This window comes from Morchella sextelata (assembly GCF_020137385.1).
Source record: "Morchella sextelata strain SCLS chromosome Unknown scls_9, whole genome shotgun sequence".
NCBI classification, from domain to species: Eukaryota; Fungi; Ascomycota; class Pezizomycetes; order Pezizales; family Morchellaceae; genus Morchella; species Morchella sextelata.
In genome coordinates this window covers 149,350-170,655 of record NW_025408624.1, presented here as the reverse complement: position 1 = coordinate 170,655, position 21,306 = coordinate 149,350, and the positions used below count along the sequence as shown (strand labels likewise).

Sequence of the window (21,306 nt, the reverse complement as noted above, 5' to 3'; positions counted from 1 at the left end):
AAGTTTCCGCCACCACTTTTGTGTTGCAACCGCATTTTCAAGTACATACAAATTTGGCGGAAACTTATTCTCGCCGCAAGTACATTCACTGCTATATAGATGGCTCCACCGTTCACCCGGACACCCTCTAACCCGGACAGTTAATAGTGATCGGTTGAGGAGAGGTATAGAAGCCAATTATAAGGTAGATATATTTGTTGACATATGGTAACTGTCCGGATGAGGGCGGAATGTCTGAGTGAGTGACACATGGTGGAGTCGTATATGACCTTGATCAGGTGCGTATCTATTCCAAAATTCAAGACCATATAAATCATAGCTCTAGACGAAGGAACACTGGCAGCTCTATCCCTGTAAACTGCATATTAAGCGAGAGAACCGCGGTTCGCATAACTTCCCACGCGCCAGCTACATATGATGTACATACATGCAATGATTTACTGGTAAAATGGCACTCTATGTACAGCGATGGGGAAAATTATTGTAGAAACAGGGGTCTAAAAACAGGGTTTAGGTGGCTGCCCTGGCCAATAGGACTCTTACCATACTTCTACAATAATTTTCCCCATCGCTGTAGAGTAGTGCTTGATCTGTGCATGCATATGTATACTCTAAAAATCCTAGAGTACCTACATACACCCTATCTTATGTACGAAATACTGCTGCTATTATTGTACTCTAGCTAGGGTAAAGTACATTACTACATGTAGTAATGCATTGTCGAAGGAATCTTGTTGGGCGGATCTTAAAGTTATGGGAGGAAACGAATCTACAGAGATTACAAAGAGGACATAATTATATAACGGTATGTCAATGACATTCTTACATGTTGTGACCGTCGTATTTAGGAAGAGATCATACTTGGTCACTCGTCGATTAAGTCCCATAGACTAGCGCTTGTTTGTACACTCTCGCTTAATGCGCCATTTTTGCGTAAGAGAAATCTTGGTTTCATTGGAGAAGGTCCAAAGAATTAAGCTTAAAGGGGCGGATTGAGCTGAGACACGTAACTGGGCGCTTCGGGGGTGGGGAATTAATCTACCCAACATAACGAATAGACAAGCACCTATATCCGCCGTGCAATGGACGGACTGGACTGGTCGTTGGGATGTTTATCTCAGACAGGCGGTCAAAGGGCAGGGCGCGTCCATTGTTGTAAGAGTCTCGCAATCAACCCCTCCTTCAGACGTCGCACGATCCTGAAGTTTCATCTACGTTGTTAAAGGATTCTCAAGGTCATTGTCAAGTATCATTTGATTGGCATTGAGCTAGATGGTACTGCCCACATGTATATTAAAGCACTTGTGCCCCAGTCAGGTGTAGAGACTTGTTTCCCGGTAGATACATGTAGCTGTAGGTATTGTATAGAGTATATACATGTAGTTAGCACATGTATAGCTCGGGCGCTAGAAATATACTGTGGCATAATTAGGAAAAAGTACAATACTTGAGGTTTTTGAGAGGAAGGAACGACGACTGTATTGTGGTCTTCACCGGGTGCTTACTTAGTACCATGAAGGTGGACAAGACTTCGCCGCAGCCGCCTGGATACGTGCACCCAGCGAAGTGCGGCGTACGTATGCAAGCAGGTGCCGTACTAGGTAGGTTCTATGCCACCCTCGGAAGGAACTATTCTCGAAGCCCTACTCTTCTGATACAAGAACTCAATTACTCCTACAAAGGTACAAGTAGCAAGGAGCCGATACTACTCTTATTCCCGGGACGTTGTTGGTGCACCTAGACCTAACAAGCTTGTGGGACTATCACAAAGAAAGGTACCAGAGAGTGATGTGACCCAAACCCCAGCGTCTCCGGCGAGCAGTCTGACTTGATCATCATGAGCTCTTGAGTGACTCTCAGCAGCCTCTTTGAGATGATACTTAATCGCCATTACTTTCATCCTAGTAGTATATCATTAGCCTTGCCGTTAAGAATTCTCCGTCAGCTATTCTTGTGTCGAACGTTTGAACGTTTTGCGGGAGGGAAGAAGACGCTTGAGACATCGTGTGTGGGGCTCACGCTCGGTAAACGACCCCTCCTTCCCTTCCCTGCGCCTCCCCTCCTCACCTCCCCCAAAACCGCTGTTGCTATTTTTCGCTTCCCGAGATCCAATCTCTAGCCAGCTTTCACCTATTCTAGTTGGAAACTGCTATTACTACTTTACTGTCCGCGTGCCCCTTCTTCTTATTCCTTTTTCACTGTTGCTGCTACTGCTTCTCTCCTTGTCCTCCTCCCTCCCCTCCTCCTCCACCTCCACGCCCACCTCCATCTTCTTCTCTTTTGCCTGCTCGCTCCCATCAAAGGAATAATCAACCAGCTTCAATCACTTTGCTTTCTTTCTAAGAAACATTCATTTAATACTACCGTTCTCTTCTTCTTGGATAATGTAATTGCCCTCATCCACCCTTCTCCCTGTTTTCTTACCCTTCAGTGAGATAGTCCTGCGGTTCTATCTGCACAAACTCTTTACCTGACAACACATCAGAATACAATTGAATGCTGACCCATTTCTAAATATCAGATTTTGCCCGTCATAATAGTGTAGCATAGCCCAGCGCTTGCTCTCTCCAAATCATCTCTATTTTATCGTTTCTGTGTAAGAGGATAAAGAACAATGTCTCGGCACACTTCTTCCTCACGGAAGATCTCTTTCAACGTCAGCGACCAATACGAGATCCAGGATGTCGTTGGTGAAGGTGCATATGGAGTTGTTTGGTAATTTCATCCTTTATTTCGAGTTTCCTGGATTTCTGAAAGCTAATCTAGCTTTCAGCTCGGCACTTCACAAACCATCAGGACAAAAAGTTGCTATCAAGAAAATCACACCATTTGACCATAGCATGTTCTGTCTGAGAACACTCCGTGAGATGAAGCTCTTGAGGTATTTCAATCACGAGAACATCATCAGTATTCTCGATATCCAGAAGCCAAGGAATTACGACAGCTTCACTGAGGTCTATCTCATCCAAGTAAGTTCCCCCGAAATGCGGATAATACGTCGGTAGATCTTGAAGATCTAATCCATTGCATGTAGGAGCTTATGGAGACCGACATGCACCGTGTAATCCGTACTCAAGATCTCTCAGACGACCATTGCCAGTATTTCATCTACCAAACTCTTCGTGCACTAAAAGCTATGCACTCGGCGAACGTCCTTCATCGTGATCTTAAGCCATCAAACTTGCTTCTCAACGCCAACTGCGATTTGAAAGTCTGCGATTTTGGCCTTGCAAGATCTGCCGCAAGCACCGAGGATAACTCTGGTTTCATGACGGAATATGTTGCTACTAGATGGTACAGAGCGCCGGAGATTATGTTGACCTTCAAGGAGTACACAAAGGCTATTGATGTGTGGAGTGTGGGATGTATCTTGGCTGAAATGTTGAGTGGAAAGCCGTTGTTCCCTGGCAAAGATTGTATGCTTCACCCCCTACCCCGCCTTCCTGTGGAACATTACTGATATCGTCCGTAGATCACCACCAGCTTACCCTCATTCTGGACGTCCTTGGTACCCCAACAATGGAAGACTATTACGGTATCAAGTCTCGTCGTGCTCGTGAATATATCCGCTCGCTTCCGTTTAAGAAGAGAATCCCGTTCTCTGCAATGTTCCCCAAGACCTCACCCCAGGCTCTCGATCTTCTTGAGAAGCTACTTGCGTTTAATCCGGCTAAGCGTATCACGGTTGAGGATGCGCTCAAGCATCCATACCTTGAGCCTTACCATGACCCCGAGGATGAGCCAACTGCACCTCCAATCCCGGACGAGTTCTTCGACTTTGACAGGAGAAAGGATGAGTTGAGCAAAGAACAACTCAAAAGTACGTATTTTTCAACCTTTGATAAGATGCCTGACTAACCCTATTATTTGTAGCACTTATATTTGAGGAGATTATGCGATAAATCTTGTGTTCTTCTACCCCGTTGATTTTCCATCGATTTTCCGTCGATTTTCCGAATATGTTGATGGGGCTAGATTGGCATATTGAGGGTGGAGCAATTTTATTTTTGATCATAAAAACTTTTTTAAATTTTTGACGGAGGACAGGCAAGATAGCCCGGGTTGTTTTGTATGTTTTTTTTCGCCTCAGAGTTTTTGTGACGCTGGTACTTCTCTATTTACTGTTTAAACGGTTTGGTCTGTTATTTTTTTTTCTTTCCATTAAATTACTTCATGCGATATATCAATGATGCCGGTAGTTTTTTTTCTCTCTTTTCTGTTAAAGCGTATTGGTGCTGGACGAGTATGGAATTGGAAGGGAAAGTGCAAATTGTTTGTAAGTATATGTAGTTCGAGCTTGTTTCGAATTGACATGGCCCGCTTCCTCAGCTACATACTTTTATGGCCCGCTTAGCCGGGTATAACGTGATTCTCTTATTACAAGACTGCCTATTCGGAAGTTGGCGTCCAAAGGTAGACCAACCGGTACTTCCACATGTGCATATACTACGTGCAGCACATGGACTCGTTGGCAATTGGTTATTGAGATATATCTTACTACATATACACATGTAATTCAACTATTGACGATCGCCTAAAGTAGTACTAGTCATGTTTTGAGTAGTAGGTTTATCTAACAGCGAAATACATGCACCCAATCAAACCCAGAGAATCCACTAAATTTATAAACATCGAAGTTACATGTAGCGTCATTCAATGTGGATGCGATGAACTACACGCATGTAACAGACCTCAGAGTGACAGAGCTATCGCTTTATTAGGCTCCTGAATCTTGTTGCTATAGTTCACACATAAGTGTGTAGTCTCTATTTGGTGACATATAAAAGGCGTGCTCAAATAAGGGAGAAGGCGCGCTTATAATTATAACTGTATACAAGTGGTTTCCGGCCTTTGGCCGGTACTACACGTATATAAACCAGTCCAATATACATGTACGTATAGGTAAATTCTCTATTTGCCTGTCAGTCGGGGCTCTCAGGCCGCTGCGCGGCCCTCAACCCCTCCTAGTAGGTAAAGTTTATTATTATATCTGCTGATATCTTTTATATATTAGTGGATATATCGGACAATTTCACCAGTTCAAGCTGCAGGGATATCCCTTTAACAGCTACTAATTGATCCCCAGAACTGGTAAAGAACCTATCAATAACCTAACACCGCTCAGCACAACACCCTATACTCATATCCAACAATAACAGTTTTCAAGTGAAACAAAACCTCTCTCAATAAGCCAATCAGAAGCTTTTAAAAGCACATGCATATGCAGGTTATAATTATATACTTATTAGATATGTATGTATACTATAATAGCCACATATTTAGACCAACATGTAAATAGAGAATATATACGTGCTTTCTACGGGATACTTATTTCTTGCACGATCAAAAGTCTGATCTTAAGAGGGGGTAATATGAATATGAAATTAGGATGTACGTGCTGTGCTGTGGGTTCTAATATAGGCCGTATACTTGTTATAGGTGGGTGTAATGGAGTGACATGTGTGATTGTATCAGAGAACCATAAATTAGTCTAAGTACTCGAACATGGCGGACGTGAGATGAACATACATACATGTACATGTACATATATATATATTCTTCATGGTATCTCACTCGACCCACGCGACGGGCCGCGGGGGACTGCGGATATTGTCCTTATTGTTAACTCATTGATGGTATTCAAGGGATGTATTGTAAGGCTATATTATGCTAACGCCATATTCCAGGACTCTAATGTACATAATATATCGATTGTCGTTGGTAACGATAATCAGTGCGAATCGGGACCTCTCTAGGTGGGGTGTTAAAAGCCCCCCCCCCCTCTCCCTGATCAGTAGTAAGACCTAACCCTGATGTTCCCTCCCTCTCCCAATCTTATTTTCCATCTCAAAACCTACTTCACTTCATTTCACATCACTCCAACACCCCCAACATCCCCAACATCTCCAACATCCCAACATCACCAACATCACCAACATTACCGACATCACCATCACCAACATCACCAACATCACCAACATCACCAACATCACCAACATCACCAACATCACCAACATCACCGGCGTCATTAGCATCACTAGCACCACCAGCATCATCGCCGCTGCCCACAATGGCGCCCAAGGCCCCTTCCGCTACAAAGCCCCCCCGTGCGATAGCTTCCGCCAAAAAGAAGACTGGCCCCACAGAGAATTCTTCCACTAAGAGAAAGGCGAGTTCTACCGAGCTATCTCCTGTCCATAAGGATATTAGCCCGAATGAGCTCTGCTCCCCCACAGTCTCCCAGGAAAGAGCTAGCTATAACCAGCTTTCGACACGCTCTCGCGCCTATCTCAAATCTTCCTGCGCCTTCCCCGAGAAGGATTTTATCCTCCTCATCAACCAACTCAAAAGCGACCTTCGCCAGCCTTCCAACCTTGTCGGACTTGTCGGCCCCCAGAAAGGAAAAGAGTGTTTTGAAACCTGGTTGGTCGACTACATGAATGCCGGAATCGGGGCTGTATACTGGTGCGCCGATGAAGGGAGGATTTGGGACTACTCGACTAATGAGGGGAGAGAAAAGTGTGTAGTGATTCTACAAAAGAGGAAAAGAGTTGGGCTACGCTAATACCGTGAATAGTATAAGGATTTTTCTTCGTGCGCTGGTTAAGTTAACCGGCTCAGAATTGAGAAAAAAGGGACGCAGAAGCAGCAATATCGAAACGTCTACGTTTGATATTTCACAAGAAACTCAGTTTTCATCTACAGAACTAAAGGGTCTAAATGATAGCGAAGACATCACCCAGGAAGTCACCACCCAGAAAGTCTCCGCCCAGGAAGTCCTCCCCGAGAATGTGCAGCAGAGGAAGACTTGCCTACCCGGCGCTTCTACAACCTTGAAGAAAGCCACTTACGTCCAGTCTATCTGGGAAGAAAATCCTCTCGAGGACAATGCTGGTAACTTCGTTGACGTGGATAGCAACGATTTTGTGGCGGATTACGTGTACGAACTGAGGCCTTATATCTTCTAAGGGGGCTATTTCAAATGGTTAAGGATAACTAAGTGTGTTTTCATACATCATGTAATTATGAACACTAAGGGGACGATTTCAAATGAGCACATTCAAATGAGAAAAATTTGTGGGGTAAGTTATGATTAATTGGATCACCCTAAATCACTCGGTGGCTCAAACTTTCACATCTCGGTTATAACATTGTAGATCACATTTTATATTCCTACATATTAAAGCCGGTTGGATCAAAGTTTTTTGGCGTTAGTTATAGATTATTAGGCGTAAACAGGTTGACCAAACGACGGTCTTACAAGCAAGCAAGAAAAGTGTCAAAAAAAAACTATTTGATCACTAATCTACTCTTAATGCTATCGCGCCCATAAACAAGAGTTTAGGGTGTCTATTGTTCTGATAGACCTCTCTCTGTAATAACATTTGGCATTCACGCATCCTTGTTCACTGTGGAGTAAAATCCTTCTGGATACAGCTGTTTATATTCTAAGAAACAAACACAAAAGAAATATTGCAGGGTGAATTGTTTGTATACGGAGGTGGGCGTGTTTGGTCGAATCTTGGGTGTCGGAAGCTGAACAGCGCTAATCTAGTCACGGTGCGGGCCGGTCCGGAGTTAAGCTAGTCCCGAGCTGTCTAGACTCCGTTACTACACATGGACTTAGATTTTTCATAAGAATATGTCACGTATATTTAAAGCGAACAAAACTGATTTGTAGTAAATGCACATATACGTTGAGATCAATATTGCTTTCCAGGAAAGCCATCATCGCTGCAGCTGCTCTACCCCACTCTTCACTGTCTGAGACTAAGTTACTTCAAGGTTGTTATCGATCTAGCGGTGGACGTACCCTCGGAGACTTATATAGGTGCAGCTACCGATAGCTAATCAGATTAAACATCTACACCTTTAGTAATCTAATTTCTTTGAACCCACGATCGAGCTTAGCAAATAGTATGCTTCCCATTTATACTGATATAGCCTTCGTTGTAGTTTTCCGGGGCCGCTCTTCTCTCCGGATACAAGGCCGACAAAATCTGTGAGAGGTCATATAAGGGATATGAATCTGAATAATGCTAGCCACGTAATGTGGTTCATGAGGTTGTATGGTAGGTGACATCGAGGTGCGTTTATCTTGTCTTGCTCGAGCGGTCGGACAAATCGCATCGAGGAAATTTGGTAAAAGGATTGGATGCTAAACCTGTCGAAGAGAACCTACAAAATCACAATTTCTATCTGAGTTTAACTGGATGTCCGCCAATAAGAGAAACATATCGAGCACACACACCGGTCCGGGAATCGATATGGGGAGAGGTAGAGATATGTACGTTGAGATAATTCAGTGTCTAAGATCACCTCAAGGCAAATACCTGGGGCGAACCTTCCCAGGTAATGTATATCACTGGTTCGGAGACTTCGCTCCTCTCCACCTCCCCCGCATCATGCACTGGACACAGCTCTTTTTACGGGGGGTGCCCGTAGCTTCAAAACATTAAGTTCATATATTATTACTTATCATCTGGGCAAAAGGAGTTCTGATTGCAGATACATATACGTGTAAGAGTCACTCTAGCTAAAACCTCCTCTTGTAGGGAACACATGTTACCTAGGGTATGGAATCAATTTCTATCGAATCCTCATCGTATTACGCAATTTTTATTCCCAGATATCATTCCGAAGACAGGGCTACTGGCTATCACTTACAGTGGCAAGTGATAATCAAGATATACAGCCTCCGGTAGAATTATTGTGGAAAGCAGGGACAACGATCACGCCGAGAACAGAGCGATTCTCCAACGCCACATTTCCGCAATAATTCTACCGGAGGCTGTAGATCCTAGTTATGAAATTTATTTACAAGAGCTGCAAAAGGCCTGGCAACCAAAAAAAGAAAGGAAGAAAAACAACAAGCGCTGAATATCCGCTTTATCTAAAACCAACTTCCAATGAGCATAAGGTCGGGTCTATAGACATTAGAGGACTTCGTGTTAGGCCATAAAACTTCGTTTTAGCATAGTTTACCTGATTTCTTCATGCTGGATACGATTGAGGCCCTATTTCTATCAACTGGGCCCTATTCGAACTCTATTCCATATTACAGAACACTCCCGGGATTGCTTGGATGTGGATTTGATTGTCTAAAGTCATCGTCACTCTCGTTAAATCTTAGTAAGAAAAAAGCAAAGAAAAGGAACCACCCTAGTGCCAATGATAATACGACATTAGAATTTCCACGGCGACCTTTTTTATCCGACTGAACATTGGGCATTATACCCGAGATCTCTACGTATACGTATTAGCACATCTCTAAAGATAAAGATATTGAGATTTATACTGTAGGTCTCCGAATGTCTCATCATAAACAGAAGAGATATCTGAACCGAATCGTGATATCACCCGATGCTTGGTTATTCTATAAATGCAAATTATAGACCGTTCTGGGCAGTTGTATGATTCAAACGGGCAGGCCTATGATACAATAGAAGCCCAACAGCCTCGTGGCCGTCTAAGACCCTCGGTATAAGCTTGACTCTTCCAGAGGCGCTGAAACAGATCTAGAATATCGGGCACTGGTTTTCGGAATCCCGAGCGTGATGAATCGCGGTTAATTCCGAGACAAATTAAATAGTTCGAGGAGCGCATTATTATATATGGGCTTCTTAAATATGGTTCATAAATTCCACACACTAGACTCGTAACCCTTGCGGAACTAACAACCGATTGTTGGGTATTGGATCCGTTGTCGTCTCATTTCGCAAGATCTTACTCAAATCTCCTGGACGGTGGTTGGTCGAAGCTGTAAGTTTAACACTGGGCATGTGCTCCGCGTGGTATCTTAATTTGAGACCATACCCAATCGATTCCGGAGATAGGCGAGTAATTACCGTGCGATCAGTACTCCCAAGGTAACTTCAACGTTGTGGTTATGCCCGTTGATTTGACACTTGGCGAAAAGTGAGCTTTTGTAAATTTTCAGTTGTTTGGCAACATGTACGTATCTGCACATGTTTTGTCAACTAGTACTTGAATTCATGAAGTTCATAACTAGGTAGGCTTTCAAATCGACAAATAAAATCGTTACAACAATCTGTTGAACTAGCAACTTATCTGCAGAGGTTGATAACCCGTGTCAAGAGAAGCCGTTTTCAAACACAAAGTATTTCAATATTATCGGCTGAAGAAGTTTTTTCAAATATGTCATGATGTCAGAACAAGTTGACAAAGCATACATATACTAACTAGCCGCCGAACAGGACAGAGTTTACAGGGTCGTCCCCGTTGCCAATTGCAAATGGCCCTCGGCCTCAAGTACTTTAAAGTTACGATAGACGACTTTCCGAGCCACCCAATATGCATATGGCCTACCCGAACACCGAAAATTTAGTATATATGAGTAGCAGTACAGGACTAACTGTTCGGGTGAGTATGAGGGGGTATTCGGGTAGCTAGGGAAAGTTTCCATGTTGCCTTTGACAACAAAAACGAGTCCTTTTAAAGACAAATGATCCGCATCGGAGAAGTTGCCAGTTCAAAAAGTCAGATGCAATATGAGCTTCAGCTATTCACCCAGGCCCTTGGGTTTCTTCTTGTCTTCTCGGTGTTTCACAAGGAATATCGCCGACATTTCTAAAGCTGCCTAAATCAGCATTATCATGCAAGAAGCTTGAACCAAAGATGAAAAGGTTGGTGATCACTTGACACACGATACACAACACATTATCGATTGTTTAGGTTTGCTTCCATTTGGTTAGATATTAGCCTAACGGTCATGAATAATCACTCTGCATACACCCGATAATAATGGCCCCTCGCCACGAACTTCCCTAGTCAACGCTCTGCTGGAATTTATGACCGATCGACGGGCTATTTGACCGAACAAAGACTTTTAACCATGATCCATGGGAAGGAAGAAAGCTACAGCTACCTATGGACCGTCAACGTATACGTTGAATAAGATCTACAGGCCAACTACTACAGTATCTATAGGCTAGGAAAGTGTCTTATGCCACTCGTATCCAGGAGATGTTGGATCGAATTCACACGAGGCTGTCAACATGATGCAGAATCCGTCGGACTACCAGGCCCCGTTGCGTCCAACTCTAGTAGACTGTCTCATCGACAAAGTGAGCGGATATCCTCATGTGTTGAGAGAAGGGACATTATACTATTACACGGAACCTACCGATTCGAAAATCGCGAAAGTATGTTTTACTCTCCTCGGATTCCCTTAAATTGACAACGAGGTACCTAGGAAGCTATATTTCGGGCTACCGGGTTGAAAAAGAAAGAAACAAATAAAAAGGTCCCATGTGCATGATAGAGATGTCTCATCCCATCTTCATCGATTGGCGGGAATCGAAACGTACATGTATACACCTGATCGAAGGCGGCCATATAACCTTTCCTGAGTTGAGTGCTCGGGGTAAAAGAGCTAATAACAATAATAATATAGAACGCAATACTTGAATGATAGAGACTTTGCTAGATATGCTATCTAGCCAGTACCCTAATCGTTTGATCTAGCATACAAAGAGATATGGGGAAGATTAACAAATCCCGGGTTCCTTAGAGTCAGGGGCTGATTGGGATGCGCAGGGACCTGCAATAGTAACTAAATGAGATCACTTATTACTTTTTTGGTCTGTCAATCTCGATCCGAAGATTCAGGATCGGTTGCCGAGTGTGGAAATCGCCACTAAACTGTGGACCGGTGGCCCCGCCGGCACTGTCGTTCACGGGGTATTGGCGGACAGGGGAGTTTAAGACAATGAGAAAGAGAGCTTGGATGCTCTAGATCTATTTTTTCTGTTCTTGTTTAATCCGTCAACACGGTCCAGTGTACGTCCGTCATCACGCCGTGAACGATAGTTGTCAAGTATCAGCCACTGATGATTTTGCTCAGCCACTGACTAGGCCATAGTTCCGCACAGAGCATGTCATGGACCCCAAGAATAACATGTAGGTACAGACCTGAGGGTTGTCCCAACCTTCTGGTTACTACAAAGTTATGTAGTACCACTCCGAAAAAGGAGCACCCCTAGCTAGGTCCTGCCTTCTGGTAACAGCTTTGATTCGCCTGTTCAAACTTAAGGCAATCTCCCCGATCAAATGAAATTCGCTTGAGCAAAAACAAATTTATAATCTGACAACGGTCAAACCAGGATACTGGAATGGACTAGATCGACGACCTTTATTTTTCGTCGGGAAATCGGCTCTGCCAACCTCTGTGATTCACTGACACTATTAGTATGTAGTTTTATTACGCTGCTATGCCGCAAACAATAAATCCTGTACACCCGCATTCTCAGCCATATATAATTGACACTCAGATACATTATTTACTCTAGTATGGGCCCTAATCATAGGAATATGTGGTCTTTGGGTCTTTTACAGCTCTATACTCTATAGATCTGGCAGCTTGTCGATTGCACACATCCCAAGCTGAGGAATAAATCGCCAGCTATAGCTAACAATGCCCTGTCGAAAACAGGCGATACATCTATGGGTATCCGAGAAATCCATATCCTGGGGGAGCAAAACGATTTCCAATCAGCGAGTGTACCGACTGATAATGGATTGATAGGTATGTAGATCATATGTATGTATATTCGATTCCTTTGGGTACCAAAGGGAGAGAAAGGGGTCTGTCGCGATACACTAGTGCGCCGAGTGGCTTCGATCTCTCTGTCCCTAATAAATGAACATATAGATCATGAGTAATGAGAGTCATGTGCAGGAATAATTTTGGGAAGTCTGGCCAGGGGCTGGGGCTTTGGTGCATATGCTTCGATCACCGAATATCATTCGGTCCTCTTGGCGGATAGAAAAGGCGAAATGAATAGACGGCGCAATGCTGGGAACTCGTTTTCGGGGGTTTACTTACTGGGCTAGTGTCAATATGAGACATACGGACGTCATAGGTCATATAGTTCTTTTTTTTGCCCAGCACAGCCTCCACTTGTGGCATGGAAGCTAGGGCGTTCAACATCCTTGAATTATCACTTATCAAGAAAAACTTTAATAGAGTATTTTAGTCCCCATATTTCTGCGTGCGCCACGCCAAAATATAGCCGAATACTAGATTATAGGGATGGGCTAAAATGCTAATCCTAAGCTGATGGGTTCATCATGGTTCTTGAAACTTTCTTTAATTGTAGTATACTGTTAACTAAACATTCAGACCCATGTAAACCAGACTTCCCGAATCCTGGACCAGGTTGGGCTCGTACCCAGCCCTCCTAGGACCAGGCCAACTTTAATCTCGAGTCATACCTGTTACACTGATCTCATAAAAATATGGCTAAAAATAAGTTGCTGAATCGATGACATATATATATGAAAATAAAAAACGTGAGAAAAGAACCCAGCACTCCAAAATAATCCAGACAAACCTCTGGCCTCCTTCTAGTAACGAAAACCCTTTAAAAATACTGCCAACTGTCGCATCATAGTTTATACTTTACCTGAAAAATAGAAGTATCCAGTTACACTGGATTAGACATCATCGACTGTAGTTGCTTAACCGGGACCGAAGAAAGCATTAAACTCTTTGGCGCAGTCTTTGTCCTCTGTGGCCCAACTGCCCCCACTATCCCCAGCCAGTGCAAAGACGATGTTTGCAAACCACCCATCGAACTCATCGCTCTCTAAGAGCTCCTTCCACAGTAGACAGACATCCCTAACGGGATTCCTGTAGACTCCGCTACCACTTCCCTCCGGACCACAGCTCCCAAATCCACCCAGAACAAGATTGGTGTGTCCATTGAGTGCCGCCACCCTCAGGACTGATTTCATCTTATCTCGCTGGAGGTTTTTCTCCTCGTCAAATGAATATTTCATCCCGGTTTCATCGGTTTTTGGTCGCCTCACCGGTGGCGCCGATACCACTGAGACCACTTTCCATTCATCATCCCCCCAGATGGTGTAGCCACCCTTGAAGCCTTCACGAAACACCACCACACTGGGGGAGTACACGGCCCCAGTTTGAGGTAGCGGATAGTATGTCTGCACGGCCGGCGTGCGTGGGTCCGTGCTGTTCAGTGCCTGAACAAGATTCGACCGACGTGCGAACCCTTCCTCAAGGGTCAGGATACCACCATCCCACTCGCCTCCGGCTTTCTTCTCGTTAGCAGTGTTGAGTACGAGAACTCGATTTGTCTGCCCGCCCTCTATCATCGGCTTGAAGTGCACTGGAGGCGCACGATGCCCGCAAGGGGCGGACGACGGGGATACGTAATCGCCGCCGCCAAAGGGAAATGCACCAGTAGGGTCGTCCTTGGAGAAGGAGTAATTTTGCCAGTGTATGGCGACATCGAGAGGCTCGAGGTCCTCTATCACGGCAGTTCGAAGTGTCCGTTGGCGAAGATTTGGTGGCAGCGGTGGAAGAGGTTCAGTGTAAGGGTATGAATAGGACGTAGGAATTGTGCCACTCCGTTGAGGAACCTCGGGAAGTAGAGCCTTTGTTTCGGCCGATGCTATAATAGCACGTTGGCGGTTTGTCGGCATCGTTTAGGATACTCAATGAGTATGAGATATAATATATACTTATATATCAGTGTATATATGATATCTGCCTGATAAAGCCGATATGTAGCTAGCTAGCTATGAGGATAGCTTTTCAATTGTCGTATGAAAAGCTAGCTAGCACAAAAAGGTAGATTTATTTATATGAAGTTACAACCGCTAATGGTTGTATGTATATAAGTAGACGTACTAAGTGCCGGTTGATAGGGTGTAAATGTGGGTAGGCTTCAATGTTGGATGGAATCTTGTCTCTGTCCAATGGATCCTAAGGCTGGCTCTCTGTCCTAATTTATATCCCAGTAGGGGGTAGCTGTGGGGGGGGGGGGGGGGGGGTTGAGGGGAGTGAGAGAGAGAGGGGGGGGGTGGTTCACTCAATGAAGTCCATCGATTGTTTTCTTTTGGCTTTCCTGGATCAGCTGCATTGTATGGCTGGCCTAGCCAGCTCGAGCCATTAGCTAGTATACTACCAGCTAAAACCATGGTAAAAAGGTCAACCAGAACCCCACATGCAAAAAACGTAAGGGGGAGGGGGGGTTGTTCCTGTTTCCTTACAAACTTGTTAATCCATGGACCCAGACCGTAGGTTATGGGTAATCGATATATGAATCTATTGCTGTATGTAGCTACCGTGACACTTGTTCATTGAAATATTGATTAACTTGGTCCCTTGCAGTTAGACAAGCTAACACCAACGGCAATATTGAGGCTCTCTTCACTACATACCACTAAAGGTTTCAACGAACATATTCCAACCGAGTAGTTGTTACATCGATACCCGGGGTCTCTATGCAGAAGAATAAACATAGATCGATCTGTATGCCTCTTCCCGTACGTAAACCTAGAAATTTGAAAAACATAGTTTGGAAAGTGGTCGACAAGCGAAACAAATGTTCCAGATTTTCCTATACAACTACTTGGCTTTGAGTTGAGGGAAATTCGATCTCCATTCGAAGTCATGTCATCCTTTCCTTTCCTTTTTTTTTTTTTTTAGGATGAATGGCCATGGTTTATTCTGCACATAATTAGGTGGTCTCACTAGCTTTACTACTTGCTCAAGCTTCCAGGTTCGTAGGATCAGTACATAAAAGTACGTATCCCTTGACAAATACTTGCTAAGTGCAATTGTGATACTGGTCACAGCCACTAACCAGCTTATAGAGTAGACTATCACTAACATCATTACCATAATTACACCACTAACGCTAATTAACACTACTAGCACAATTACACCTCAGACAGTTTCACGGGTGGATCACCACCACACCGGATTCGAATCAATCTAGGGAGAGTTTTATGATGGCCCTCGATTTTGTTCCTGATAGCCGTGATCAGTACCTCGCCGATCGAAAGTCTTATGCAACTAGAGTCTACAGATAAGCCTAAGTATGTAACTACCCGTACACTCTGCAGTGTTGCAGTCGATCACCTACGTCCTTCTTCCAGGGCAGCAGGGAGATAAGTTGCATTTGACTGGCGGGGTGCATTACACAGATCTACTGCTACTACCCTACCCTTCCCGCCAAAAGGAAAGAGATGGGGGATGAGGATGAGAACACCAGTTTAGCTTGCCTTAATTATTTTCACTTGGGCTGTTGTATAATTTTCTGGTAGGCTGATTTTAATTAGGACCTTTCGATCCTAATGATATCTCGGGAGTTATAGCAATCAGAATCAGCCAGACAGATTTTCAACAGCTGAATATTTCGTTTTTACCATAAGGAGTTCAGGTTTTTGCGTGTCTAGACTACACATCAACGGAGCCGGAGGAGCACAAGTCGGGTTGACAACTACAACTAATGTTGATTGGTATTGCAATTTCGTGGATGGTATGAGCCAGTAGTACATACATACATGTACATCTTGACTCTCTCGTGGGACCTTTATGATTACATACATGCATAGGTACACGCCTATACGCCTACATACGTACACAGGCCATTTCCAGGCTCCTGAATGCATGTAGTAGTCAGGTATTGGTACCTGCGGTAGGTATGCGTAGTGATTACTCTAGACGCTTCCACTGGGATAGTGCTCACGGGGGTGTATGGTGCAACAACTAAGATCGTCAAAAAATGAGGGAAGAATATATGAAGAATATCACCAAATAAAGCATATAGATACGATTGTATCAAATAAAGACTTCTACTGTCTTGACTTTCTTAATTTCGTCGATTCCTTCTTGCAATCAAGGGAAGCACCATGCCCTGTGTACACCATACCCCTGTGAAGGCGTCTAGATCTGGGCTCCGGGGCTAGCCTTCAAACAAATGCTCCAAACCACCAGCGAGACATGAATATTAAGCTCCGCGGAGTTGTAATTCACAGATTCTATTTAGGCTCGGGTTCCGTCCGCTCACCTGAATCAAGTCGGCAGCAGCGTCTCGGCATCAAGAACTGAGGCCGATAAAAGTGTACCTGGCGCTTCCGCGACCATCGCCCCACCCCGATGTGATGTTTTGGTGCATACATCCGTAGACGTCAAAAGGGCCGATCAAACATCCGCCGCGCCATGGGATGAGAAAAAACCTGGCCGTATGTGATTTGGAATGCTGTGATCGCCGTCGTGCAAAGACCCGGGCTACGCAGGCAAGGCTAGAATTCTCCGCTGGCCATGAGGACTTTAGACAGGCCATTATGATGATCGTGAGGTTGATTACTACCCTGCGTATGCTGTTTTTTCTAAGACGGAGGTGAGACACCAGTGGAGGCAAGGGTTTAGGGGGGATCAGAGGTGAGGAGGAGACAGGGCTCCAAACGAGTGGTCTGTGCTTACCGCTCTGGCCCTATTGAAAAAGCTTGGCTTCAGCTAAAAGCGAACTCCAGTAATTTTTACAGCCAGCCAGAGGCTCAATGAAACTAATTATCACCACCACCATGGTTTTACCCCACCAGTCCCTGCTCCTGCGACAATCATTAGCTTCTAGACTTGGTGCCGTTGCCCCGCGTAGGTGGGTGTCTTCCAAGTCAACGCCTCTACCGCGAACCATCGTTTCTCTTCTCAGTGGAATCTCAAATATCCATGTCGATCTCGGAGGGGCCAAAAACAGCACCGTCGTCAATGAGGAGGAGGAGATGGCTCCGCCAGTGGTAACGGTACATGGTTGGATCCGTTCAGTTAGACGCATGAAAAATGTGTCTTTTGCACATATAGCTGATGGCTCGACTACGGTGCCTTTGCAGGCGGTCTTGACGAAGGAACAGAGTGAGGGGTAGGTTCTTAATTTCCATTTTTGTACATTTCTCTATTTCTACACTTCTACACCCCTTATTCTCCATTCTCTCTCCTCGCCTTATGTTTTGGTCTAGAATCTGGGATCATCTATGTAGTCGTCGGCTACAGAAGAACATGAAGGTTGACCTTAAGCGTGGTCTATGTATCTAGCCTCGCAACCGGGGCAAGCGTCAAGATTACGGGAGAATGGAAGGAATCTATTGCTGGCGGGAAACAAGCAAGAGAACTACTGGCCCAAGAAGTAAAAATAATTGGAGAAGCAGATCCTGAAGTAAAACATCCCCTCCCCTATATACTCAATGATCTTTTACCATTACTCGTGCCCCACATTGAACCACCCACCCCCACTCACTTTGATATTCACAATGAGAACAAGTTTCGAAATAAGAAATTCTCTGTATCTCTAAAGTGAAAAAATTACTGGGTTGAAACTTTGTTTCCTCGCAAGTAAAATTTGGGGGGGGGGGGGGCTCCTGCTGTAACAGCTCAGGCTAAGATGCAATATCAAACTCTAGACATACCCTCTTCAAAAGAAGTACCAAACTGCAGAATACCTACGATCATTACCTCATCTCCGCTCCCGTATTCCCAGCAACAGCAACCTCCTCCAACTCCGTTCTTACATGATATCCCGGCTCACAGCCTTCTTCTCCTCCCACGAATTCGTCCAATGTCATCCTCCAATCATCACCTCCTCTGACGCTGAAGGTGCCGGCGAGGTTTTCACAGTCTCCTCTAATGCTGCCGCGACCAATGAAAACAAGGCTGCACACTTCTTCAGAGACCCAAAATACTTGACAGTGTCTAGCCAGCTTCATTTGGAGGCCCTGGCGGCAGCGCTGCCGAGAGTGTGGACATTGTCGCCGACGTTCAGGGCGGAGAAGTCGGATACAGCTAGGCATCTGAGCGAGTTCTACATGCTGGAGGTTGAAACCTCATTCATAGACTCTTTGGAGCCACTTCTGAACACAGTCGAAGATATGACGAAGGATCTCGTTAGAGGGATCTCAAACTCGCGTGTGGGCGCCGAAACCCTCTCTACGGCCGGTGAAAAGGCCGCTGAAATTGAGGAGCGCTGGAAGGGTCTACTCGAGAATGAATGGTCACGTATCACCTACACTGAAGCAGTTGACGAACTCCAAGCCGCTGTAAACCGCGGTGAAGTCAAGTTTGTATTTTCTCCGACATGGGGTGCGGGGCTACAAGCCGAGCATGAAAGGTTTTTGGCTCAGACACTTGGGGGCGGCGGGAAGGGCGGCCCGGTATTTGTCACAGACTATCCCCGCGAGCTAAAACCTTTCTATATGCTGCCTTCTCCCGGGGAGACACAAGAGGGGAGAGAGACAGTAGCCTGCTTTGATCTCCTGCTTCCTGTTGTAGGAGAGCTCGTCGGGGGCTCTCTGAGAGAACACCGATATGAGGAACTTGTAGGCGCCATGAAGAAGCTGGACCTTATTCCTGACAACGAGGATGAATTGGGGAATCTCAGGTGGTATGCAGAACTACGGAAATGGGGCTCTACTGAGCATGGTGGCTTTGGGATGGGATTTGATAGACTGCTGTGTTATTTGGCTGGGGTTGACAATATCAGAGAAACGGTTACCTTTCCCAGATGGGTTGGGAGATGCGATTGCTAGAACTTTTGAAAATAGATTTCGTTGCATGTTCATTCTCACGCTTCTTGAAAAGGAGAATTTTTAGTGCGTCTAGAAGAATGGAAAGACCGTGCGGAGGAAAGTACATAGATGCAGATCGTCGCTCAATCGCCAATTTCAATTGAGACAGCCGGCCATAGCACAATTAAGATCAGACAAAAGCTAGGCCACAGAACGACCTTAATACCGGCCGAGACTATGTCTGTCACAGTCTGTGTAAGTAGTATTAATATATTCCCAGGGCACTGGTTAATGTCACATGTGCGCCTCTCTGACATCCGCTATCTACAGTCGGAACTCGGTATGCCAGAACTCAATGCACCGGATCCCTCGCTGTCCCGTACGAGATCCTCTGAGAATATTATTTTTCCTACCGTACGAAATCTTTAGAACCTTGGCAATCCGGAATATCGAGTTGCGACTGTATGTAGTTATCTATCCTGGCGGACCGTGCTTCGTACTCATTTTCCGGGACTACCAGTGTGCTGAGATCAGGTCTGGACATGCAACTACGAGATGATTACATGTAGTTATCCAGTTCTGTAGGCCAAGATGTAACTTGGTTTTCCCCGATCGATGAGTAATACAGCAAAACCTAATCTCTGTAGTGTACGGTTGACCCTCCACTTGCTCATTGAGCTGAATATCGTCACAAGACCCCCTGATAAGGAATGGCAATTTGCCCAGGCTCTTGGCAGCGACCCTGCAGTTTGGGTTGATGCATCTAAGGGGTAGCTGAGTGGTCAAGCGGATAGATCGAGATGACTGTAGCTCACCCAGCGCGATCCCTCCCTATGATAGGTGGAACCTACCGATAGTGGAAATTTTTGAGGTCATTACGCTCCGAGTTGACCCTAATATATGCACACGAGTGATATTCCATGATGAAAAATAATTTTAATGAGTACATAATATATCACAACTGTTTTTTTTTTTTTTTTTTTTTTTTTTTAGTGTACGTGTAGTCAACGATCAGTTGAGTCCGCTCGAGTTCACAGTCCGAGCTTCATTCTCGAGTAATGTCGAGTACTAGGAGGTGTCGATCGCGAGCGGAGCTTTCTAGTAATGTAGAATTTGAGCACAGTTTAAAGGCTCTAGTAGCGCTGGGTAACGAATCGGGTAATGAATCGTTTTTACCACGTAACGTTTGTGTGGGAAATGTGTGCCGGGAAAGTGACCATCTGAGCCGTAGGCCATGTCCCCAAGAAATGAATCCGATTTACCTGTAGAAAGGCATCCGAGAAATGAATCATAAGTCTCGTTGGACGAGTTTCTTGACCAGTTTCTTGACAAGTTTCTTGACACAAAAACCGTCTCCTATTGCCAAAAGTGGTAGCCATATGTGGTACTACTTGGTGTAAAAAAAACGAAAAATAGAGGAACTGAACCTAGGTTATTCAGCTAACAAAACCTAGAATCTATCACTTGAGCTATGAATAATTATAGTTCTTACCTACCTGTGCTTCTATAGACTGAACTCATGCGATTTCTTCGGAATTTCATTCAATTTCACTAAGTCCGGATTAATGCATCATGGAAATGCATCAAACGGCCCTGGAAATGCATCCCCCGTCCCATTTCCAACCGATCCCCTCGAGAAACGAATCAAACGATTCGTTTCCCAAATTTCCTTTGCAGGGAAAGGCATCGTTTGATTCATTTCCCGACCTACTAGAGAGGCCGCTAGCTTAACTAGAATCTATTTTCACAAAGAATACTATCAACACACTACCTTATATTTATTAAAGCATTAAACATATTTACAATATTGGAAAGCTCGATCGAGTTTAGTCACAAGTAGAGGTGATCTCACGAGTCGAGCGGGGAATTAAGGCCTCCTAAATGGACGAGCAGCTCGAGCCAGTAGCAGAATTCGACGACTCGTTGACTGTAATTTACGAAGGCGAGCATCCTAGTTAATTGTGTCCTTGC

General features: G+C 44.7%; 4 protein-coding genes across 4 annotated transcripts; 3 read left to right on the top strand and 1 right to left on the bottom strand.

Annotated features, from left to right (window-relative positions):
* Positions 1-2,614: 2,614 nt before the first annotated feature.
* Positions 2,615-3,902, top strand: H6S33_012741 (uncharacterized protein; the record flags this gene model as incomplete). The annotated part of the gene is made up of 5 exons (XM_044844393.1): positions 2,615-2,715; positions 2,774-2,969; positions 3,035-3,416; positions 3,473-3,820; positions 3,874-3,902. 5 exons carry the CDS (start codon positions 2,615-2,617, stop codon positions 3,900-3,902), a joined length of 1,056 nt encoding a protein of 351 aa, XP_044694450.1.
* Positions 3,903-6,070: 2,168 nt separating this feature from the next.
* Positions 6,071-6,968, top strand: H6S33_012740 (uncharacterized protein; the record flags this gene model as incomplete). The annotated part of the gene is made up of 2 exons (XM_044844382.1): positions 6,071-6,519; positions 6,578-6,968. 2 exons carry the CDS (start codon positions 6,071-6,073, stop codon positions 6,966-6,968), a joined length of 840 nt encoding a protein of 279 aa, XP_044694449.1.
* Positions 6,969-13,482: 6,514 nt separating this feature from the next.
* On the bottom strand, positions 13,483-14,469 carry H6S33_012739 (uncharacterized protein; the record flags this gene model as incomplete). Its single annotated transcript, XM_044844371.1, has 1 exon — positions 13,483-14,469. One exon carries the CDS (start codon positions 14,467-14,469, stop codon positions 13,483-13,485), a length of 987 nt encoding a protein of 328 aa, XP_044694448.1.
* Positions 14,470-18,342: 3,873 nt separating this feature from the next.
* H6S33_012738 (uncharacterized protein) lies at positions 18,343-19,356 on the top strand (the record flags this gene model as incomplete). Its single annotated transcript, XM_044844359.1, has 1 exon — positions 18,343-19,356. The coding sequence occupies one exon, from the start codon at positions 18,343-18,345 to the stop codon at positions 19,354-19,356; it is 1,014 nt and encodes a 337-aa protein (XP_044694447.1).
* Positions 19,357-21,306: the final 1,950 nt, after the last annotated feature.